The sequence below is a fragment of the Procambarus clarkii genome, chromosome 62, assembly GCF_040958095.1.
Source record: "Procambarus clarkii isolate CNS0578487 chromosome 62, FALCON_Pclarkii_2.0, whole genome shotgun sequence".
NCBI lineage: Eukaryota > Metazoa > Arthropoda > Malacostraca > Decapoda > Cambaridae > Procambarus > Procambarus clarkii.
Genome location: NC_091211.1, coordinates 30,402,671 through 30,427,944, shown reverse-complemented (window position 1 = coordinate 30,427,944; position 25,274 = coordinate 30,402,671). Strand labels below are relative to the sequence as shown.

At 55.9% G+C, this 25,274-nt stretch overlaps 1 protein-coding gene across 1 annotated transcript; it reads right to left on the bottom strand.

The window, feature by feature from the left end:
- Window positions 1–113: 113 nt before the first annotated feature.
- On the bottom strand, window positions 114–19,466 carry LOC123748360 (nascent polypeptide-associated complex subunit alpha, muscle-specific form-like). The gene is made up of 6 exons (XM_069308584.1): window positions 19,347–19,466; window positions 4,047–4,881; window positions 1,656–3,962; window positions 732–904; window positions 436–624; window positions 114–239 (listed from the first exon to the last, which is right to left on the bottom strand). The coding sequence occupies exons 1-6, from the start codon at window positions 19,464–19,466 to the stop codon at window positions 114–116; spliced, it is 3,750 nt and encodes a 1,249-aa protein (XP_069164685.1).
- Between the last annotated feature and the right edge of the window lie 5,808 nt (window positions 19,467–25,274).

Here is a 25,274-nt window from a genome sequence, read left to right as displayed (position 1 = left end):
GATTTTCTGTCAAATCAAAATCTTTTGATTTTGATTTGACATCCCTTCTCCACAGTCTTACAAGCCGAAAATACATTTTTCAAGTCACTCTTTTCCATCCCTTGAGAACTATGTTATCGCTCCTCCTGATCCTCCTCGTCCTCCTCCTCCTCAACCTTCCACTCGTCCTCGTCCTCCTCCTCCTCAACCTTCCACTCGTCCTCGTCCTCCTCCTCCTCAACCTTCCACTCGTCCTCCACCTACCACGTCGTCCTCCTCCTCCACCTCCCACTTCGTCCTCGTCCTCCACCTCCCACTCGTCCTCGTCCTCCACCTCGTCCTCGTCCTCCACCTCCCACTCGTCCTCGTCCTCCACCTCCCACTCGTCCTCGTCCTCCACCTCCCACTCGTCCTCCTCCTCCACCTCCCACTTCGTCCTCGTCCTCCATCTTCCACTTCGTCCTCCACCTCCACTTCGTCCTCGTCCTCCACCTCCCACTCGTCCTCGTCCTCCACCTCCCACTCGTCCTCGTCCTCCACCTCGTCCTCGTCCTCCACCTCCCACTCGTCCTCGTCCTCCACCTCCCACTCGTCCTCCTCCTCCACCTCCCACTCGTCCTCCTCCTCCACCTTCCACTCGTCCTCCTCCTCCACCACCCACGTCGTCCTCCTCCTCCACCTCCCACTTCGTCCTCGTCCTCCACCTCCCACTCGTCCTCCTCCTCCACCTCCCACTCGTCCTCCTCCTCCACCTTCCACTCGTCCTCCTCCTCCACCACCCACGTCGTCCTCCTCCTCCACCTCCCACTTCGTCCTCGTCCTCCATCTTCCACTTCGTCCTCCACCTCCACTTCGTCCTCGTCCTCCACCTCCCACTCGTCCTCGTCCTCCTCCTCCCACTTCGTCCTCGTCCAATCTCTCGTCTCTAAAAAAGAATATCTTTATTCTAGGATCACAGAAGACAGTGAATTGTGGGGATTGTGGTGAGAGATAAATCCCTTATCGCGACGGAGAATACCAGATGAGACGCCACCAGAGCGAGCGAGCGAGAGAGAGAGAGAGAGAGAGAGAGAGAGAGAGAGAGAGAGAGAGAGAGAGAGAGAGAGAGAGAGAGGAGAGAGAGAGGAGTGAGAGGAGTGAAAGAGAGGAGTGAGAGGGAGGGTGAATGAGTTAGAGAATGAGTGTGAAAGTCAGCGTGAGAGAGACTGAGAGGAGAGAGAGAGAGACTGTGGGAGTGACAAAGAGAGTGTGTGTGTGAGAGATGAGAAAGTCACCTCCCGAACTGAGGGTCGACCGATGGACTTCGTAATAATTTAGCGACCTCGCAACCACCGCCCCACACCTCACAAAACCACTGTTTACGCTGTTATGTTCCATCAATTATACAATCTTGCGCAACAGTCACCGGATCACTTGGATTAAAACATATATATATATATACACTTTACTCGTCTTCACAAAGCTATATAGTCTGCCAATCTCATAGATCTGTAAGCCACATCTCATCCACAGCCTCTGAATTCCAGGAAAGTCATTGGAATTGTGTTAACACACGCTTGAGCGATGATATACGCTGAGAGGTTACGCTTGAGTGATGAGGGGTCGACGAGGAAAGGCCGCTCACACCAGTAATCAAGGGGAAAACACAGGTTATCAGCACGCTCCACAAGCCCCACTTAACTCCTTGTTCCAATACCTGGCCACAGAGCGCCGGCCTGCAGGTGGAGTAGTAGGCTGCTGGCCTGCAGGTGGAGTAGTAGGCTGCTGGCCTGCAGGTGGAGTAGTAGGCTGCTGGCCAGCAGGTGGAGTAGTAGGCTGCTGGCCAGCAGGTGGAGTAGTAGTAGGCTGCTGGCCTGCAGGTGGAGTAGTAGGCTGCTGGCCTGCAGGTGGAGTAGTAGGCTGCTGGCCTGCAGGTGGAGTAGTAGTAGGCTGCTGGCCTGCAGGTGGAGTAGTAGTAGGCTGCTGGCCTGCAGGTGGAGTAGTAGTAGGCTGCTGGCCTGCAGGTGGAGTAGTAGTAGGCTGCTGGCCTGCAGGTGGAGTAGTAGTAGGCTGCTGGCCTGCAGGTGGAGTAGTAGTAGGCTGCTGGCCTGCAGGTGGAGTAGTAGTAGGCTGCTGGCCTGCAGGTGGAGTAGTAGTAGGCTGCTGGCCTGCAGGTGGAGTAGTAGTAGGCTGCTGGCCTGCAGGTGGAGTAGTAGGCTGCTGGCCTGCAGGTGGAGTAGTAGGCTGCTGGCCTGCAGGTGGAGTAGTAGGCTGCTGGCCTGCAGGTGGAGTAGTAGGCTGCTGGCCTGCAGGTGGAGTAGTAGGCTGCTGGCCTGCAGGTGGAGTAGTAGGCTGCTGGCCTGCAGGTGGAGTAGTAGGCTGCTGGCCTGCAGGTGGAGTAGTAGGCTGCTGGCCTGCAGGTGGAGTAGTAGGCTGCTGGCCTGCAGGTGGAGTAGTAGTAGGCTGCCGGCCAGCAGGTGGAGTAGTAGGCTGCTGGCCAGCAGGTGGAGTAGTAGGCTGCTGGCCTGCAGGTGGAGTAGTAGGCTGCTGGCCTGCAGGTGGAGTAGTAGGCTGCTGGCCTGCAGGTGGAGTAGTAGTAGGCTGCCGGCCAGCAGGTGGAGTAGTAGGCTGCCGGCCAGCAGGTGGAGTAGTAGGCTGCTGGCCAGCAGCTGGAGTAGTAGGCTGCTGGCCTGCAGGTGGAGTAGTAGGCTGCTGGCCTGCAGGTGGAGTAGTAGGCTGCTGGCCTGCAGGTGGAGTAGTAGGCTGCTGGCCTGCAGGTGGAGTAGTAGGCTGCTGGCCTGCAGGTGGAGTAGTAGGCTGCTGGCCTGCAGGTGGAGTAGTAGGCTGCTGGCCTGCAGGTGGAGTAGTAGGCTGCTGGCCTGCAGGTGGAGTAGTAGGCTGCTGGCCTGCAGGTGGAGTAGTAGGCTGCTGGCCAGCAGGTGGAGTAGTAGGCTGCTGGCCTGCAGGTGGAGTAGTAGGCTGCTGGCCTGCAGGTGGAGTAGTAGTAGGCTGCTGGCCTGCAGGTGGAGTAGTAGTAGGCTGCTGGCCAGCAGGTGGAGTAGTAGGCTGCTGGCCTGCAGGTGGAGTAGTAGGCTGCTGGCCTGCAGGTGGAGTAGTAGGCTGCTGGCCTGCAGGTGGAGTAGTAGGCTGCAGGCCTGCAGGTGGAGTAGTAGTAGGCTGCTGGCCAGCAGGTGGAGTAGTAGGCTGCTGGCCTGCAGGTGGAGTAGTAGTAGGCTGCTGGCCAGCAGGTGGAGTAGTAGGCTGCTGGCCTGCAGGTGGAGTAGTAGGCTGCTGGCCAGCAGGTGGAGTAGTAGGCTGCTGGCCTGCAGGTGGAGTAGTAGTAGGCTGCTGGCCTGCAGGTGGAGTAGTAGTAGGCTGCTGGCCTGCAGGTGGAGTAGTAGGCTGCTGGCCAGCAGGTGGAGTAGTAGGCTGCTGGCCAGCAGGTGGAGTAGTAGGCTGCTGGCCAGCAGGTGGAGTAGTAGGCTGCTGGCCAGCAGGTGGAGTAGTAGGCTGCTGGCCTGCAGGTGGAGTAGTAGGCTGCTGGCCTGCAGGTGGAGTAGTAGGCTGCTGGCCTGCAGGTGGAGTAGTAGGCTGCTGGCCTGCAGGTGGAGTAGTAGGCTGCTGGCCTGCAGGTGGAGTAGTAGGCTGCTGGCCTGCAGGTGGAGTAGTAGGCTGCTGGCCTGCAGGTGGAGTAGTAGGCTGCTGGTCAGCAGGTGGAGTAGTAGGCTGCTGGCCAGCAGGTGGAGTAGTAGGCTGCTGGCCAGCAGGTGGAGTAGTAGGCTGCTGGCCTGCAGGTGGAGTAGTAGGCTGCTGGCCTGCAGGTGGAGTAGTAGGCTGCTGGCTTGCAGGTGGAGTAGTAGGCTGCTGGCCTGCAGGTGGAGTAGTAGGCTGCTGGCCTGCAGGTGGAGTAGTAGGCTGCTGGCCTGCAGGTGGAGTAGTAGGCTGCTGGCCAGCAGGTGGAGTAGTAGGCTGCTGGCCTGCAGGTGGAGTAGTAGGCTGCTGGCCTGCAGGTGGAGTAGTAGGCTGCTAGCCTGCAGGTGGAGTAGTAGTAGGCTGCTGGCCAGCAGGTGGAGTAGTAGGCTGCTGGCCTGCAGGTGGAGTAGTAGGCTGCTGGCCTGCAGGTGGAGTAGTAGTAGGCTGCTGGCCTGCAGGTGGAGTAGTAGGCTGCTGGCCTGCAGGTGGAGTAATAGTAGGCTGCTGGCCAGCAGGTGGAGTAGTAGGCTGCTGGCCAGCAGGTGGAGTAGTAGGCTGCTGGCCAGCAGGTGGAGTAGTAGGCTGCTGGCCAGCAGGTGGAGTAGTAGGCTGCTGGCCTGCAGGTGGAGTAGTAGGCTGCTGGCCAGCAGGTGGAGTAGTAGGCTGCTGGCCTGCAGGTGGAGTAGTAGGCTGCTGGCCTGCAGGTGGAGTAGTAGGCTGCTGGCCTCTAGGTGGAGTAGTAGGCTGCTGGCCTGCAGGTGGAGTAGTAGGCTGCTGGCCTGCAGGTGGAGTAGAAGGCTGCTGGCCTGCAGGTGGAGTAGTAGGCTGCTGGCCTGCAGGTGGAGTAGTAGGCTGCTGGCCTCTAGGTGGAGTAGTAGGCTGCTGGCCTGCAGGTGGAGTAGTAGGCTGCTGGCCTGCAGGTGGAGTAGTAGGCTGCTGGCCTGCAGGTGGAGTAGTAGGCTGCTGGCCTGCAGGTGGAGTAGTAGGCTGCTGGCCTGCAGGTGGAGTAGTAGGCTGCTGGCCTGCAGGTGGAGTAGTAGGCTGCTGGCCTGCAGGTGGAGTAGTAGGCTGCTGGCCTGCAGGTGGAGTAGTAGGCTGCTGGCCTGCAGGTGGAGTAGTAGGCTGCTGGCCTGCAGGTGGAGTAGTAGGCTGCTGGCCAGCAGGTGGAGTAGTAGGCTGCTGGCCTGCAGGTGGAGTAGTAGGCTGCTGGCCTGCAGGTGGAGTAGTAGGCTGCTGGCACACACACTACAGGCTGGCCACGGCTACACTTGTCTCGCCTTAACGGGGAGCGTGGTACGGTGTGTGTGTGTGTGTGTGTGTGTGTGTGTTGGGTGTGTGTGTGTTGGGTGTGTGTGTGTGTGTGTGTGTGTGTGTTGGGTGTGTGTGTGCGTGTTGGGTGTGTGTGTGTGTGTTGGGTGTGTGTGTGTGTGTTGGGTGTGTGTGTGTGTGTGTTGGGTGTGTGTGTGTGTGTGTGTTGGGTGTGTGTGTGTGTGTGTGTGTGTGTGTGTGTGTGTGTGTGTGTGTGTGTGTGTGTGTGTGTGTGTGTGTGTGTGTGTGTGTTGGGTGTGTGTGTGTGTGTGTGTGTGTGTGTGTGTGTGTGTGTGTGTGTGTGTGTGTGTGTTGGGTGTGTGTGTGTTGGGTGTGTGTGTGTGTGTGTGTGTGTGTGTTGGGTGTGTGTGTGTGTTGGGTGTGTGTGTGTGTGTTGGGTGTGTGTGTGTGTGTTGGGTGTGTGTGTGTTGGGTGTGTGTGTGTGTGTGTGTGTGTGTGTGTGTGTGTGTGTGTGTGTGTGTGTGTGTGTGTGTGTGTTGGGTGTGTGTGTGTGTTGGGTGTGTGTGTGTGTTGGGTGTGTGTGTGTGTGTTGGGTGTGTGTGTGTGTTGGGTGTGTGTGTGTGTTGGGTGTGTGTGTGTGTTGGGTGTGTGTGTGTGTTGGGTGTGTGTGTGTTGGGTGTGTGTGTGTGTGTGTTGGGTGTGTGTGTGTGTGTGTTGGGTGTGTGTGTGTGTGTGTTGGGTGTGTGTGTGTGTTGGGTGTGTGTGTGTGTTGGGTGTGTGTGTGTGTTGGGTGTGTGTGTGTGTGTGTGTTGGGTGTGTGTGTGTGTGTGTGTGTTGGGTGTGTGTGTGTGTGTTGGGGGTGTGTGTGTGTGTGTGTGTGTGTGTGTGTGTGTGTGTGTGTGTGTGTGTGTGTGTGTGTACTCACCTAGTTGTACTCACCTAGTTGTGTTTGCGGGGGTTGAGCTCTGGCTCTTTGGTCCCGCCTCTCAACCGTCAATCAACAGGTGTACAGATTCATGAGCCTACTGGGCTCTGTCATATCTACACTTGAAACTGTGTATGGAGTCAGCCTCCACCACATCACTTCCTAATGCATTCCATTTGTCAACCACTCTGACACTAAAAAAGTTCTTTCTAATATCTCTGTGGCTCATTTGGGCACTCAGTTTCCACCTGTGTCCCCTTGTGCGTGTTCCCCTTGTGTTAAATAGACTGTCTTTATCTACCCTATCAATCCCCTTCAGAATCTTGAATGTGGTGATCATGTCCCCCCTAACTCTTCTGTCTTCCAGCGAAGTGAGGTTTAATTCCCGTAGTCTCTCCTCGTAGCTCATACCTCTCAGCTCGGGTACTAGTCTGGTGGCAAACCTTTGAACCTTTTCCAGTTTAGTCTTATCCTTGACTAGATATGGACTCCATGCTGGGGCTGCATACTCCAGGATTGGCCTGACATATGTGGTATACAAAGTTCTGAATGATTCTTTACACAAGTTTCTGAATGCCGTTCGTATGTTGGCCAGCCTGGCATATGCCGCTGATGTTATCCGCTTGATATGTGCTGCAGGAGACAGGTCTGGCGTGATATCAACCCCCAAGTCTTTTTCCTTCTCTGACTCCTGAAGAATTTCCTCTCCCAGATGATACCTTGTATCTGGCCTCCTGCTCCCTACACCTATCTTCATTACATTACATTTGGTTGGGTTAAACTCTAACAACCATTTGTTCGACCATTCCTTCAGCTTGTCTAGGTCTTCTTGAAGCCTCAAACAGTCCTCTTCTGTTTTAATCCTTCTCATAATTTTAGCATCGTCCGCAAACATTGAGAGAAATGAATCGATACCCTCCGGGAGATCATTTACATATATCAGAAACAAGATAGGACCGAGTACAGAGCCCTGTGGGACTCCACTAGTGACTTCACGCCAATCGGAGGTCTCACCCCTCACCGTAACTCTCTGCTTCCTATTGCTTAGATACTCCCTTATCCACTGGAGCACCTTACCAGCTACACCTGCCTGTCTCTCCAGCTTATGTACCAGCCTCTTATGCGGTACTGTGTCAAAGGCTTTCCGACAATCCAAGAAAATGCAGTCCGCCCAGCCCTCTCTTTCTTGCTTAATCTGTGTCACCTGATCGTAGAATTCTATCAAGCCTGTAAGGCAAGATTTACCCTCCCTGAATCCATGTTGGCGATTTGTCACGAAGTCCCTTCTCTCCAGATGTGTTACCAGGTTTTTTCTCACGATCTTCTCCATCACCTTGCATGGTATACAAGTCAAGGACACTGGCCTGTAGTTCAGTGCCTCTTGTCTGTCGCCCTTTTTGTATATTGGGACCACATTCGCCGTCTTCCATATTTCTGGTAGGTCTCCCGTCTCTAGTGACTTACTATACACTATGGAGAGTGGCAGGCAAAGTGCCTCTGCACACTCTTTCAGTACCCATGGTGAGATCCCATCTGGACCAACAGCCTTTCTAACATCCAGATCCAGCAGGTGTCTCTTGACCTCCTCTCTCGTAATTTCGAACTCCTCCAAGGCCGCCTGGTTTACCTCCCTTTCTCCTAGCACAGTGACCTCACCCTGTTCTATTGTGAAGACCTCCTGGAACCTCTTGTTGAGTTCCTCACACACCTCTCTGTCATTCTCTGTATACCTGTCCTCGCCTGTTCTATGTTTCAATACCTGTTCTTTCACTGTTGTTTTCCTTCTGATGTGACTGTGGAGTAGCTTTGGTTCGGTCTTGGCTTTGTTTGCTATATTATTTTCAAAATTTTTCTCTGCTTCTCTTCTCACCCTGACGTACTCATTCCTGGTTCTCTGGTATCTCTCTCTGCTTTCTGGTGTTCTGTTATTCCGGAAGTTCCTCCACGCCTTTTTGTTCAGTTTCTTCGCTTCCATACATGCCCTATTATACCATGGATTCTTCTGTTGCTTCTCGGATTTTTCCCTTTGGGCCGGGATGAACCTGTTTACTGCCTCCTGACACTTTTGGGTAACATAGTCCATCATACCCTGTACAGACTTGTCTCTGAGGTCTGTGTCCCAAGGTATTTCACTTAGGAAACTTCTCATCTGTTCATAATTCCCCTTTCGGTATGCCAGCCTTTTGATTCCTAGTTCTTTTTGGGGGGGAGATAAGTCCTAGCTCTACCAGGTACTCAAAGTTCAATACACTGTGGTCACTCATTCCCAAGGGCGCTTCCATCTTAACTTCCCTTATATCCCATTCATTTAGGGTAAATATCAAATCAAGCATTGCTGGTTCATCTTCTCCTCTCATTCTTGTTGGTTCTTTGGTGTGCTGGCTTAGAAAGTTTCTTGTTGCCACGTCCAGCAGCTTAGCTCTCCATGTTTCTGGTCCTCCATGCGGGTCTCTGTTCTTCCAATCTATCTTCCCATGGTTGAAGTCTCCCATAATTAGTAGTCCAGATCCATTCCTGCTAGCAACAGAAGCTGCTCTTTCTATTATGTTAATGGTGGCCATGTTGTTTCTATCATATTCCTGTCTAGGTCTTCTGTCATTTGGTGGTGGATTATATATGACTGCGACTATAATTTTTTTCCCTCCATTTGTTACAGTACCTGCTATGTAGTCACTGAAACCTTCGCAGCCCTGAATATCCATCTCCTCAAAATCCCAGCCTTGTCTTACCAGCAGAGCTACACCACCCCCACCTCTTCCTTCCCTCTCTTTCCTCATAACATAATAGTCCTGTGGGAACACTGCATTTGTTATCGTTTTCGTGATCTTTGTTTCTGTGAGGGCTATTATGTCTGGGTTTTCCTTTAGTACCAGTTCTCCAAGCTCATTTGCTTTATTTGTAATTCCATCTATGTTTGTGTACATCGCTTTGAGGCTCACTTTCTTCTGTCCCTTCTCAAATCGCCTCCTTGGTGAGTGTTCTGCTGGTGGGGGAGGCTGTTCCATGGGTGTGAGGACCTGTGAGGTGGATAACAGGGTCTCAGAGGATACTGGGATGAGGGGCGGGGGATCCAGTGAAGGGGATGTGTGTGTGTGTGTGTGTGTGTGTGTGTGTGTGTGTGTGTGTGTGTGTGTGTGTGTGTGTGTGTGTGTGTGTGTGTGTGTGTGTGTGTGTGTCTGTCTGTCTGTCTGTCTGTCTGTCTGTCTGTCTGTCTGTCTGTCTGTCTGTCTGTCTGTCTGTCTGTCTGTGTGCGTGCGTGTGTGTGCGTGTGTCCCTGTGCGTGTGTTAGCACTCGTGTACAGGTGAAGGCACGCTCACTGTGGGTCAACATACGAGGAGAGTTTACTATTAAGTGTCAAAGTTGTCCCGTATATGGGGAGGTATTTTTAAAGCCTCGGCAATTTTAAGAAATATTTTTGGTCAAGTTAGGAGGTATAGGCCGGCGACTTGCCTCATTAAACTCTCCAAAACTCCAGCTTAATTGGTAGTCCGGGAAAGGGTCGGCTAACTGTTGGTCTCAGAAAAAAATAGAGTATCATTATTTAGGCTGTGACAGACTGGAAATGCATTACCAACAGCCTGGTTGAACAAAACTACATTTTCTCTAAACAACTGTTACCTCGCCCTTTATAAATGTTAATAATGTTACCATACATATATAAGTTAATGTCTCTATGCCTAGACTTTACTTCAGGCGCGTTGATAAATGGATAGAAAATATTTAAATAAAAACTCAAAATCACAAATGGTTTCCAGTTTCTCTCTCGGTAATAGATTTTTTTCCTTTCGAATTGCAGATGTGTCAACTGTGACACATTTCCCATCCAGACCAAAACAGTTAATACGTTTCTCACGCTTCCCAAAATGCCGTCAAATATCTGGCACAAAACGTCGTAAATGGATCGGAAACTCTGAGCAGTACATTAACCTCTCTGGGGCCCTGTGTTTTGGTCCTGGAGGCCGGCCTCCACCTTACTAGTCCTGGAGGCCGGCTTCCACCTTACTCCTGGAGGCCGGTCATCACCTCACTCCTCCTGGAGGCCGGTCATCACCTCACGACTCCTGGAGGCCGGCCTCCACATCACTACTCCTGGAGGCCGGTCATCACCTCACGACTCCTGGAGGCCGGCCTCCACCACACTACCCCTGGAGGCCGGTCATCACCTCACTACTCCTGGAGGCCGGCCTCCACCTTACTCCTGGGGGCCGGCCTCTACTTCACTCCTGGAGGCCGGCCTCCACCTTACTCCTGGAGGCCGGTCATCACCACACTACTAATGGAGGCCTCCACCTCACTCCTGGAGGCCGCCCTCCACCTCACTCCCCCTGGAGGCCGCCCACCACCACACTCCCCCTGGAGGCCGCCCACCATCACACTCCTGGAGGCCGGCCTCCACCACACTCCTGGAGGCCGCCCACCACCTCACTCCTGGAGACCGCCCACCACCACACTCCTGGAGGCCGCCCACCACCACACTCCTGGAGGCCGCCCACCACGACACTCCTGGAGCCGCCCACCACCTCACTCCTGGAGGCCGCCCACCACCACATTCCTGGAGGCCGCCCACCACCACACTCCTGGAGGCCGCGCACCACCACACTCCTGGAGGCCGCCCACCACCACACTCCTGGAGGCCGCGCACCACCACACTCCTGGAGGCCGCCCACCACCACACTCCTGGAGGCCGCCCACCACCTCACTCCTGGAGGCCGCCCACCACCACACTCCCCCTGGAGGCCACCTACCACCACACTCCCCCTGGAGGCCGCCCACCACCACACTCCTGGAGGCCGGCCTCCACCACACTCCTGGAGGCCGCCCACCACCTCACTCCTGGAGGCCGCCCACCACCACACTCCTGGAGGCCGCCCACCACCTCACTCCTGAAGGCCGCCCACCACCTCACTCCTGGAGGCCGCCCACCACCTCACTCCTGGAGGCCGCCCACCACCTCACTCCCCCTGGAGGCCGCCCACCACCACACTCCTGGAGGCCGCCCACCACCACACTCCCCCTGGAGGCCGCCCACCACCACACTCCTGGAGGCCGCCCACCACCTCACTCCCCCTGGAGGCCGCCCACCACCACACTCCTGGAGGCCGCCCACCACCACACTCCTGGAGGCCGCCCACCACCTCACTCCTGGAGGCCGCCCACCACCTCACTCCTGGAGGCCGCCCACCACCTCACTCCTGGAGGCCGCCCACCACCTCACTCCCCCTGGAGGCCGCCCACCACCACACTCCTGGAGGCCGCCCACCACCACACTCCTGGAGGCCGCCCACCACCACACTCCTGGAGGCCGCCCTCCACCTCACTTCCCCTGGAGGCCGCCCACCACCACACTCCTGGAGGCCGCCCACCACCTCACTCCTGGAGGCCGCCCACCACCACACTCCTGGAGGCCGCCCACCACCACACTCCTGGAGGCCGCCCACCACCACACTCCTGGAGGCCACCCACCACCACACTCCTGGAGGCCGCCCTCCACCTCACTTCCCCTGGAGGCCGCCCACCACTTCACTCCCCCTGGAAGCCGCCCACCACCTCACTCCCCCTGGAGGCCGCCCACCACCTCACACCCCCTGGAGGCCGCCCTCCACCTCACTCCCCCTGGAGGCCGCCCACCACCACACTCCTGGAGGCCGCCCACCACCTATCTTCATTACATTACATTTGCTCGGGTTAAACTCTAACAACAACTTATTCGACCATTCCTGCAGCTTGTCCAGGTCTTCTTGAAGCCTCAAGCTGTCCTCCTCTGTCTTAATCCCATAATTTTGGCGTCGTCGGCAAACATTGAGAGGAATGAGTCTATACCCTCTGGGAGATCATTTACGTATATCAGAAACAGGATAGGACCGAGTACAGAGCCCTGTGGGACTCCACTGGTGACTTCACGCCATTCTGATGTCTCACCCCTCACTGTAACTCTCTGCTTCCTATTGCTTAGGTACTCCCTTATCCACTGGAGCGCCCTACCAGTTACTCCTGCCTGTTTCTCCAACTTATGCATCAATCTTTTATGGGGTACTGTGTCAAAGGCTTTCCGACAGTCCAAGAAAATGCAGTCCGCCCATCCTTCTCTTTCTTGCTTAATCTTTATCACCTGATCGTAGAATTCTATTAAGCCTGTATGGCAAAATTTACACCACGCTAGATATCGACACCACGTCACACTCCAGGGCCACCATGGGGGCCAGCCACACACCAGGGCCACCATGGGGGCCAGCCACACACCAGGGCCACCATGGGGGCCAGCCACACACCAGGGCCACCATGGGGGCCAGCCACACACCAGGGCCACCATGGGGGCCAGCCACACACCAGGGCCACCATGGGGGCCAGCCACACACCAGGGCCACCATGGGGGCCAGCCACACTCCAGGGCCACCATGGGGGCCAGCCACACACCAGGGCCACCATGGGGGCCAGCCACACACCAGGGCCACCATGGGGGCCAGCCACACACCAGGGCCACCATGGGGGCCAGCCACACTCCAGGGCCACCATGGGGGCCAGCCACACTCCAGGGCCACCATGGGGTCCAGCCACACACCAGGGCCACCATGGGGGCCAGCCACACACCAGGGCCACCATGGGAGCCAGCCACACTCCAGGGCCACCATGGGGGCCAGCCACACACCAGGGCCACCGTGGGGGCCAGTCACACTCCAGGGTCACCGTGGGGGCCAGTCACACTCCAGGGCCACCATGGGGGCCAGCCACACTCCAGGGCCACCATGGGGGCCAGCCACACACCAGGGCCACCATGGGGGCCAGCCACACACCAGGGCCACCATGGGGGCCAGCTACACTCCAGGGCCACCATGGGGGCCAGCCACACACCAGGGCCACCATGGGGGCCAGCCACACTCCAGGGCCACCATGGGGGCCAGACACACACCAGGGCCACCATGGCGGCCAGCCACACACCAGGGCCACCATGGGGGCCAGCCACACACCAGGGCCACCATGGGGGCCAGCCACACACCAGGGCCACCATGGGGGCCAGCCACACACCAGGGCCACCATGGGGGCCAGCCACACACCAGGGCCACCATGGGGGCCAGCCACACACCAGGGCCACCATGAGGGCCAGCCACACTCCAGGGGCCACCATGGGGGCCAGTCACACTCCAGGGGCCACCATGGGGGCCAGCCACACTCCAGGGCCACCATGGGGGCCAGCCACACTCCAGGGCCACCATGGGGGCCAGCCACACTCCAGGGCCACCATGGGGGCCAGCCACACTCCAGGGCCACCATGGGGGCCAGCCACACTCCAGGGCCACCATGGGGGCCAGCCACACTCCAGGGCAATCATGGGGGCCAGCCACACACCAGGGCCACCATGGGGGCCAGCCACACTCCAGGGTCACCATGGGGGCCAGTCACACTCCAGGGCCACCATGGGGGCCAGCCACACTCCAGGGCCACCATGGTGGCCAGCCACACTCCAGGGCCACCATGGGGGCCAGCCACACTCCAGGGCCACCATGGGGGCCAGCCACACTCCAGGGCCACCATGGGGGCCAGCCACACTCCAGGGCCACCATGGGGCCAGCCACACTCCAGGGCCACCATGGGGGCCAGCCACACTCCAGGGCCACCATGGGGGCCAGCCACACTCCAGGGCCACCATGGGGGCCAGCCACACTCCAGGGCCACCATGGGGGCCAGCCACACTCCAGGGCCACCATGGGGGCCAGTCACACTCCAGGGGCCACCATGGGGGCCAGCCACACACCAGGGCCACCATGGGGGCCAGTCACACTCCAGGGCCACCATGGGGGCCAGCCATACTCCAGGGCCACCATGGGGGCCAGCCACACTCCAGGGCCACCATGGGGGCCAGCCACACACCAGGGCCACCATGGGGGGCCAGCCACACACCAGGGCCACCATGGGGGCCAGCCACACTCCAGGGCCACCATGGGGGCCAGCCACACTCCATGGCCACCATGGGGGCCAGCCACACTCCAGGGCCACCATGGGGGCCAGCCACACACCAGGGCCACCATGGGAGCCAGCCACACACCAGGGCCACCATGGGGGGCCAGCCACACACCAGGGCCACCATGGGGGCCAGCCACACTCCAGGGCCACCATGGAGGCCAGCCACACTCGAGGGCCACCATGGGGGCCAGCCACACACCAGGGCCACCATGGAGGGCCAGCCACACACCAGGGCCACCATGGGGGCCAGCCCCACTCCAGGGCCACCATGGGGGCCAGCCACACTCCAGGGCCACCATGGGGGCCAGCCACACTCCAGGGCCACCATGGGGGCCAGCCACACTCCAGGGCCACCATGGGGGACAGCCACACTCCAGGGCCACCATGGGGGCCAGCCACACTCCAGGGCCACCATGGGGGCCAGCCACACACCAGGGCCACCATGGGGGCCAGCCACACACCAGGGCCACCATGGGGGGCCAGCCACACAATAGGGCCACCATGGGGGCCAGCCCCACTCCAGGGCCACCATGGGGGCCAGCCAAACTCCAGGGCCACCATGGGGGCCAGCCACACTCCAGGGCCACCATGGGGGCCAGCCACACTCCAGGGCCACCATGGGGGCCAGCCACACTCCAGGGCCACCATGGGGGCCAGTCACACCCCAGGGCCACCATGGGGGCTAGCCACACTCCAGGGCCACCATGGGGGCCAGCCACACACCAGGGCCACCATGGGGGCCAGCCACACTCCAGGGCCACCATGGGGGCCAGCCACACACCAGGGCCACCATGGGGGCCAGCCACACACCAGGGCCACCATGAAGGCCAGCCACACAGCAGGGCCACCATGGGGGCCAGCCACACAGCAGGGCCACCATGGGGGGCAGCCACACTCCAGGGCCACCATGGGGGCCAGCCACACACCAGGGCCACCATGGGGGCCAGCCACACTCCAGGGCCACCATGGGGGCCAGCCACACTCCAGGGCCACCATGGGGGCCAGCCACACTCCAGGGCCACCATGGGGGCCAGCCACACACCAGGGCCACCATGGGGGCCAGCCACACACCAGGGCCACCATGGGGGCCAGCCACACTCCAGGGCCACCATGGGGGCCAGCCACACTCCAGGGCCACCATGGGGGCCAGTCACACTCCAGGGCCACCATGGGGGCCAGCCACACACCAGGGCCACCATGTGGGCCAGCCACACACCAGGGGCCAGCATGGGGGCCAGCCACACTCCAGGGTCACCACGGGGGCCAGCCACACTCCAGGGCCACCATGGGGGCCAGCCACACACCAGGGCCACCATGGGGGCCAGCCACACACCAGGGCCACCATGGGGGCCAGCCACACACCAGGGCCACCATGGGGGCCAGCCACACACCAGGGCCACCATGGGGGCCAGCCACACACCAGGGGCCAGCATGGGGGCCAGCCACACACCAGGGCCACCATGGGGGCCAGCCCCACTCCAGGGCCACCATGGGGGCCAGCCACACTCCAGGGCCACCATGGGGGCCAGCCACACTCCAGGGTCACCACGGGGGCCAGCCACACTCCAGGGCCACCATGGGGGCCAGCCACACACCAGGGCCACCATGGGGGCCAGCCACACACCAGGGCCACCATGGGGGCCAGCCACACACCAGGGCCACCATGGGGGACTAGCCACACACCAGGGCCACCATGGGGGGCCAGCCACACACCAGGGCCACCATGGGGGCCAGCCACACACCAGGGCCACCATGGAGGGCCAGCCACACACCAGGGCCACCATGGGGGCCAGCCACACACCAGGGCCACCATGGGGGCCAGCCACACACCAGGGCCACCATGGGGGCCAGCCACACACCAGGGCCACCATGGGGGGCCAGCCACTCACCAGGGCCACCATGGGGGCCAGCCACACTCCAGGGCCACCATGGGGGGCCAGCCACACACCAGGGCCACCATGGGGGCCAGCCACACACCAGGGCCACCATGGGGGGCCAGCCACACACCAGGGCCACCATGGGGAGCCAGCCACACACCAGGGCCACCATGGGGGGCCAGCCACACACCAGGGCCACCATGGGGGCCAGCCACACTCCAGGGCCACCATGGGGGCCAGCCACACTCCAGGGCCACCATGGGGGCCAGCCACACTCCAGGGCCACCATGGGGGCCAGCCACACACCAGGGCCACCATGGGAGCCAGCCACACACCAGGGCCACCATGGGGGGCCAGCCACACACCAGGGCCACCATGGGGGCCAGCCACACTCCAGGGCCACCATGGGGGCCAGCCACACTCGAGGGCCACCATGGGGGCCAGCCACACACCAGGGCCACCATGGAGGGCCAGCCACACACCAGGGCCACCATGGGGGCCAGCCCCACTCCAGGGCCACCATGGGGGCCAGCCACACTCCAGGGCCACCATGGGGGCCAGCCACACTCCAGGGCCACCATGGGGGCCAGCCACACTCCAGGGCCACCATGGGGGACAGCCATACTCCAAGGCCACCATGGGGGCCAGCCACACTCCAGGGCCACCATGGGGGCCAGCCACACACCAGGGCCACCATGGGGGCCAGCCACACACCAGGGCCACCATGGGGGGCCAGCCACACACCAGGGCCACCATGGGGGCCAGCCCCACTCCAGGGCCACCATGGGGGCCAGCCACACTCCAGGGCACCATGGGGGCCAGCCACACTCCAGGGCCACCATGGGGGCCAGCCACACTCCAGGGCCACCATGGGGGCCAGCCACACTCCAGGGCCACCATGGGGGCCAGTCACACCCCAGGGCCACCATGGGGGCCAGCCACACTCCTGGGCCACCATGGGGGCCAGCCACACACCAGGGCCACCATGGGGGCCAGCCACACTCCAGGGCCACCATGGGGGCCACCCACACACCAGGGCCACCATGGGGGCCAGCCACACACCAGGGCCACCATGAAGGCCAGCCACACAGCAGGGCCACCATGGGGGCCAGCCACACAGCAGGGCCACCATGGGGGCCAGCCACACTGCAGGGCCACCATGGGGGCCAGCCACACACCAGGGCCTCCATGGGGGCCAGCCACACTCCAGGGCCACCATGGGGGCCAGCCACACTCCAGGGCCACCATGGGGGCCAGCCACACTCCAGGGCCACCATGGGGGCCAGCCACACACCAGGGCCACCATGGGGGCCAGCCACACACCAGGGCCACCATGGGGGCCAGCCACACTCCAGGGCCACCATGGGGGCCAGCCACACTCCAGGGCCACCATGGGGGCCAGCCACACTCCAGGGCCACCATGGGGGCCAGCCACACTCCAGGGCCACCATGGGGGCCAGCCACACACCAGGGCCACCATGGGGGCCAGCCACACTCCAGGGCCACCATGGGGGCGAGCGACACACCAGGGCCACCATGGGGGCCAGCCACACACCAGGGCCACCATGGGGGCCAGCCACACACCAGGGGCCAGCATGGGGGCCAGCCACACTCCAGGGTCACCATGGGGGCCAGCCACACTCCAGGGCCACCATGGGGGCCAGCCACACACCAGGGCCACCATGGGGGGCCAGCCACACACCAGGGCCACCATGGGGGCCAGCCACACACCAGGGCCACCATGGGGGGCCAGCCACACACCAGGGCCACCATGGGGGCCAGCCACACACCAGGGCCACCATGGGGGCCAGCCACACACCAGGGCCACCATGGGGGGCCAGCCACACACCAGGGCCACCATGGGGGGCCAGCCACACACCAGGGCCACCATGGGGGGCCAGCCACACACCAGGGCCACCGAGTACACATCACAATAACTAACTGATGAATACCTAATGACACCATTGATCTTAAAATTATTACACACGATGGAACTATCGTTACCAGGAATACGAATTTGAACTCTGAATGGCAAGATGGCAGTTTACCGAGGCGGAGAGCCACTCAGGCTGTATACCTCTGAGTGCTGTATACACTCTGTATGTTGGCTCTATACACCGAGGCACGAAAATACATGATTGGGATACTTTCACTGAAGCAACAAACAGAACTGGTCAATAACTTCTCACGGATTTAATAACCACCCCAAAAAATGCATGAATTTTAAAGAGGAGTTATTAATCGGTAAATGTTCAGAGCTTCGCTTCAATCACTCTATTTCCCCTCCGTGGAGATGTTGTGCCCACGGTCAATATGCTCACACCGAGGTTTTCAATAATATACATTAAACAGTACACGGCGCTGGCTGCCTGGATGGTAGTGTGGTTGGGGGGGGGGATTGGTATGGGGGCATGGTTGGGAGGTGGGGGTGGTTGGTATGGGAGCATGGTTGGGGGTGGGGGGGGGTGGTTGGTATGGGAGCATGGTTGGGGGTGGGGGGGTGGTTGGTATGGGAGCATGGTTGGGGGTGGGGCGGGTGGTTGGTATGGGAGCATGGTTGGGGGTGGGGGGGGGTGGTTGGTATGGGAGCATGGTTGGGGGTGGGGGGGGGGGTGGTTGGTATGGGAGCATGGTTGGGGGTGGGGGGGGTGGTTGGTATGGGAGCATGGTTGGGGGTGGGGGGGGGTGGTTGGTATGGGAGCATGGTTGGGGGTGGGGGGGGGGTTGGTATGGGAGCATGAGCCCACACCAAGGCCCCCATGAGCCCACAACAGTCCCCCATGAGCCCACAAGAGGCCCCCCCATGAGCCCAACCTGCTACGTTAAGGCTCATGTCACTTGCCTCTCATAACTAAATCATTTATCAAAAGGCAGAATTTATCAAAATTTACTTTAAAAGAGCCGCTGCTCTCCTCACTATAAGGATAAAAGTAACTTGTAAACATCAATAATGTCTCTGCAAAGATCTTTTATTTTCCTAATTTATGCGAGGCGGTCGCAGGCGTCCAGCACCTTAGTGAAGTAACCACTTGGCGAGGCTGAACACCACTTAACTAATGTTCAAAAGAATTACTCGGAAGAAATCCACAATCTGAGCCCCAGAGATCAAGCCCAACTCCTGCTCAACCCTGAGAACTGCAAGATCAGAACGGAGTTCAAACCCCAAAAATACCAAAATATAACCAATCTGTGTTCATTAGTACCAAGAGTTGAAGCTTCTAGCATCAGTGTTACTAAATATGATGGAGATATCGGCTGGGTCAGAGTCAATCGTGTGTGCTTGCGTGGGTCAGGCGCTGGAGTACAGGTGACCTCATGGAAACTTTGTGACCGTAAAGCGTTTGCTTCTGAAAGTGGGTCAAAGTCTTGATCGACCGGATAAAAATGTGAAAGCTATCAGAAGACAGAGCGGCTTTGATCTCTGTTGGTCATTTTTATCTGAGAAGAAACAAACGTCGTTGCGATCATTCCTGCCTTACATGGCACAGAAAAAGCGTCCGAAGCTGGTTTTGATCGGGAGAGTAAATCTCTGGTGCGTTTCAGGTTGAGAAGTGCAGCCTTGTTAAGGCGGCCAGACTGCGACAGCTCTGTCTTTCATAGCCGAAGCCAGCACCACCACAGTGCAAGTGTTGCACCACCATACAGTCTTGCACATTTGACTAACGATTATGCTGCATATTCCAATTTTGGTCTCACAAAAGTTAGACAATGTGTTGCTTGCTGATGGGCTGTAGGCATTTACAATTATCAGTTTATCATCCAGATTCCAGAACTGCAATGCCATTATGTCAACTTCTCGAGGGTTGTCGTTTATTAGCTCTCTTACCTTCAGGTGTTCTTTCACCAGCACAGCCCTTCCTCCCTCCTACCTAGTAATCTTGTCACGTCTCCAAACTGAGTAATCCCTTGGGAACAAATCCACAAGGGCCGTGACGAGCATTCAAACCAGCGTCCGAGAGCATCCCAGACGCTGCCTTAAGCGACTGAGCTACGACATGGTCATTTGATGCATAACACAATTGTGATTTCTGTGTGTAGTGTAGTCCCTTGGGAATACGACCTTATTTAAGACTGTCTTCAAGTTTTGTCTCTGTTATTGCAACAATATCTGGGACCTTAAGCTGAATTATATCTTTTAGTTCCAGTATTTTTTATCTCACTCTATCTATGTTAGTATATCCTATTTTCAGGAACATGTTCTCCTTCCTTTTGTCCTTTATTCCCCCTTCCACTAATAATTTTGATGCTTAGTTTTTTATGTACCATTCCACTGGCTTTCCAGTCCCTATCACTTTGTATAAAAAAAATATCTTCTTATTCATTACTATTCCAATTTAGACGTTTTGCTTCATTAAGGTTTATTTTCTCCTTTTCTCTGTCTTCCTTTGAGAGGTCTTGTCTTAATGGCCAAGGTTTGCCATCCTCATCACTCTGCAATTTCCTGGCACTCCAGAGCACTTTCGTCATTGGTTTCACTTTTAAATGTCACCTTTAAGGGGCGATTCTTGTCTTTCTCATTTTTTCCTATCCTAAAATCAATGACATTTTCCTTTGAATTAAGGTCATCCCCATAATCTACTATTTTCTCTATGATTTTCATCTCATCTGCTGCTCTGTCCACCATACATGATATTTCCTTTTCTTAACATTCAAAAATTATTATGGACTTACTTCTATCTGCAGTGTTTTGTACTAATTTTCTGTTAGTAACCAGTTCTTTCCTAATTCCTTATCTAATTTCTGCTTCTTGTTGGTTATTTCTAGTTTTGACTTCCAAACACACTTCGTTGATCGTCTCTTTTACAACTTGCTCATATGTTTCTTTTATTTCCTCTTTGTACTTTTCTAGTTCTTTATTAACCTTCTCTATTTGAGTTGTCCGTAAAGTTTCTCTTAGAATATGCTTGTCTAACTCCATATTGGCCTGTTGGGTTCCTTGGAGTTGTTCACTATGAGTCTATGTCCTTGTTAATTTCTTCAAGTTCACCACTCTTCACTTTCCATACCTCATTTTCTTTCACTAGTTCTTTGATTTGTTCCTCCTGTCTTTACCTTGTCGGCTAAGGCGGTAATTTTGTTACGATGCAGACGAATACTTCCTTTTAGAGTGTGAAACTTACTCCTGACAGCTCCATTTTTTGTTCTAATTCAAGTACTTTTTCTTCACACACACACTGCCTTAACATGTCTTCAATACCCTCTAACCTCCCAAGAAAACCTCTTTTCCATATATATTTTGGTGGGATTCCTTCGAGATAGTTCTCTGTTGGTGTGTGCGTGTGTGTGTATTAAACTATTTGTATTTACTATTTGTGTCTGCAGAATCGAGCAATTAGCTCTTGGACCCTGCCTTTCTAACCAATCAATTTTTCTTCTACTATATTTACTACATGTATTTGTATCACATACACACATACATCCCCAGGAAGCATACCGTAACAGCCTGTCTAACTCCCAGTTACCTCTTAACTGCTAGGTGAACAGATGCATCAGGGAGAAAGAAACTGCCCATTTGTTTCTGCTTCGGCCGGGAATTGAACCCGGGCCCTTAGGACTACGACCCCCAAGCGCTGTCCACTCAGCCGCGAGGCCCCCTGTGTGTGTGTGTGTGTGTGTGTGTGTGTGTGTGTGTGTGTGTGTGTGTGTGTGTGTGTGTGTGTGTGTGTGTGTGTACTCACCTTATTGTGCTTGCGGGGGTTGAGCTCTGGCTCTTTGGTCCCGCCTCTCAACTGTCACTCAACTGGTGTACAGGTTCCTGAGCCTATTGGGCTCTATCATATCTACACTTGAAACTGTGTATGGAGTCAGCCTCCACCAGCAGTAGCAGGCATCCATCAGTCATGGGAGACTATGGAGTTACAGTCTTGTTGTCTGGCCTCTCCAGGGCGCAAAGTTATGTGGTGATGCCTCCACCACATCACTGCCTAATGCATTCCATTAGCTAACTACTCTGAAAAATGAAAAAGTTCTTTCTAATGTGTCTATGTGAGTATACTCACCTAGTGTGTGTGTGTGTGTGTGTGTGTGTGTGTGTGTGTTTACTAGTTGTGTTTTTGCGGGGGTTGAGCTTTGCTCTTTCGGCCCGCCTCTCAACTGTCAATCAACTGTTTTTAACTACTACTACTACTATTCCCCCCCCCCCACACACACACACATAACACACACAACACACACATACACACACATACACACACACACACACACAAATTCTTCAGGAATCAGAAAAGGAAAAAGACTTGGGGGTTGATATCACGCCAGACCTGTCTCCTGCAGCACATATCAAGCGGATAACATCAGCGGCATATGCCAGGCTGGCCAGCATACGAACGGCATTCAGAAACTTGTGTAAAGAATCATTCAGAACTTTGTATACCACATATGTCAGGCCAATCCTGGAGTATGCAGCCCCAGCATGGAGTCCATATCTAGTCAAGGATAAGACTAAACTGGAAAAGGTTCAAAGGTTTGCCACCAGACTAGTACCCGAGCTGAGAGGTATGAGCTACGAGGAGAGACTACGGGAATTAAACCTCACTTCGCTGGAAGACAGAAGAGTTAGGGGGGACATGATCACCACATTCAAGATTCTGAAGGGAATTGATAGGGTAGATAAAGACAGTCTATTTAACACAAGGGGAACACGCACAAGGGGACACAGGTGGAAACTGAGTGCCCAAATGAGCCACAGAGATATTAGAAAGAACTTTTTTAGTGTCAGAGTGGTTGACGAATGGAATGCATTAGGAAGTGATGTGGTGGAGGCTGACTCCATACACAGTTTCAAGTGTAGATATGATAGAGCCCAGTAGGCTCAGGAACCTGTACACCTGTTGATTGACGGTTGAGAGGCGGGACCAAAGAGCCAGAGCTCAATCCCCGCAAACACAACTAGGTGAGTACACCAGGAAGCAGCCCGTGACAGCTGACTAACTCCCAGGTACCTATTTACTGCTAGGTAACAGGGGCATAGGGTGAAAGAAACTCTGCCTATCGTTCCTTGCCGGCTCCCGGGATCGAACCCGGGACCACAGGATCACGTGCCCAGCGTGCTGTCCACTCGGCCGGCCGGCCCCAATATGTGTGTGTGTGTGTTTGTGTGTAATCACCTAGTTGTACTTACCTATTTGTGCTTGCGGGGGTTAAGCTCGGCTCTTTGGTTCCGCCTGTCAATTGTCAATCAACTGGTGAGGTGTTTGTGTTTATAAACTATTTATATGTACTATTCGTGTCTGCAGAATCGAGCTATTAGTTCCTGGACCCCGCCTTTCTAATCAATTTATTTTACCTCTATTATGTCTGCTTCATATATTTCTTTCTAACATACACACGCACACATATCCAAAGGAAGCAGCCCGTAGCAGCTGTCTAACTCCCAGGTACTTATGTTCTGCTAGGTGAACAGACCCATTAATGTGAAAGAAACTCTGCCCATTTGTCTCTGTGCGTGTATGTGTGTGTGTGTGTGTGTGTGTGTGTGTGTGTGTGTGTGTGTGTGTGTGTGTGTGTGTGTGTGCACTCACCTAGTTGTACTCACCTAGTTGTGTTTGCGGGGGTTGAGCTCTGGCTCTTTGGTCCCGCCTCTCAACCGTCAATCAACAGGTGTACAGATTCCTGAGCCTATCGGGCTCTGTCATATCTACACTTGAAGCTGTGTATGGAGTGAGCCTCCACCACATCACCCCCTAATGCATTCCATTTGTCAACCACTCTGACACTAAAAAAGTTCTTTCTAATATCTCTGTGGCTCATTTGGGCACTCAGTTTCCACCTGTGTCCCCTTGTGCGTGTTCCCCTTGTGTTAAATAGACTGTCTTTATCTACCCTATCAATCCCCTTCAGAATCTTGAATGTGGTGATCATGTCCCCCCTAACTCTTCTGTCTTCCAGCGAAGTGAGGTTTAATTCCCGTAGTCTCTCCTCGTAGCTCATACCTCTCAGCTCGGGTACTAGTCTGGTGGCAAACCTTTGAACCTTTTCCAGTTTAGTCTTATCCTTGACTAGATATGGACTCCATGCTGGGGCTGCATACTCCAGGATTGGCCTGACATATGTGGTATACAAAGTTCTGAATGATTCTTTACACAAGTTTCTGAATGCCGTTCGTATGTTGGCCAGCCTGGCATATGCCGCTGATGTTATCCGCTTGATATGTGCTGCAGGAGACAGGTCTGGCGTGATATCAACCCCCAAGTCTTTTTCCTTCTCTGACTCCTGAAGAATTTCCTCTCCCAGATGATACCTTGTATCTGGCCTCCTGCTCCCTACACCTATCTTCATTACATTACATTTGGTTGGGTTAAACTCTAACAACCATTTGTTCGACCATTCCTTCAGCTTGTCTAGGTCTTCTTGAAGCCTCAAACAGTCCTCTTCTGTTTTAATCCTTCTCATAATTTTAGCATCGTCCGCAAACATTGAGAGAAATGAATCGATACCCTCCGGGAGATCATTTACATATATCAGAAACAAGATAGGACCGAGTACAGAGCCCTGTGGGACTCCACTGGTGACTTCACGCCAATCGGAGGTCTCACCCCTCACCGTAACTCTCTGCTTCCTATTGCTTAGATACTCCCTTATCCACTGGAGCACCTTACCAGCTACACCTGCCTGTCTCTCCAGCTTATCTACCAGCCTCTTATGCGGTACTGTGTCAAAGGCTTTCCGACAATCCAAGAAAATGCAGTCCGCCCAGCCCTCTCTTTCTTGCTTAATCTGTGTCACCTGATCGTAGAATTCTATCAAGCCTGTAAGGCAAGATTTACCCTCCCTGAATCCATGTTGGCGATTTGTCACGAAGTCCCTTCTCTCCAGATGTGTTACCAGGTTTTTTCTCACGATCTTCTCCATCACCTTGCATGGTATACAAGTCAAGGACACTGGCCTGTAGTTCAGTGCCTCTTGTCTGTCGCCCTTTTTGTATATTGGGACCACATTCGCCGTCTTTCATATTTCTGGTAGGTCTCCCGTCTCTAGTGATTTACTATACACTATGGAGAGTGGCAAGCAAAGTGCCTCTGCACACTCTTTCAGTACCCATGGTGAGATCCCATCTGGACCAACCGCCTTTCTAACATCCAGATCCAGCAGGTGTCTCTTGACCTCCTCTCTCGTAATTTCGAACTCCTCCAAGGCCGCCTGGTTTACCTCCCTTTCTTCTAGCACAGTGACCTCACCCTGTTCTATTGTGAAGACCTCCTGGAACCTCTTGTTGAATTCCTCACACACCTCTCTGTCATTCTCTGTATACCTGTCCTCGCCTGTTCTAAGTTTCAATACCTGTTCTTTCACTGTTGTTTTCCTTCTGATGTGACTGTGGAGTAGCTTTGGTTCGGTCTTGGCTTTGTTTGCTATATCATTTTCAAAATTTTTCTCTGCTTCTCTTCTCACCCTGACGTACTCATTCCTGGTTCTCCTGTGTGTGTGTGTGTGTGTGTGTGTGTGTGTGTGTGTGCGTGCGTGTGTGTGTGTGTGTGTGTGTGTGTGTGTGTGTGTGTGTGTGTGGAAGAGAGGAAGGGGATGTTTGTGAGTGCTGGAAGTGAAGGTCTTAACACCATAAAGTATAAGGAAATATAGAGATATCTGATATGAT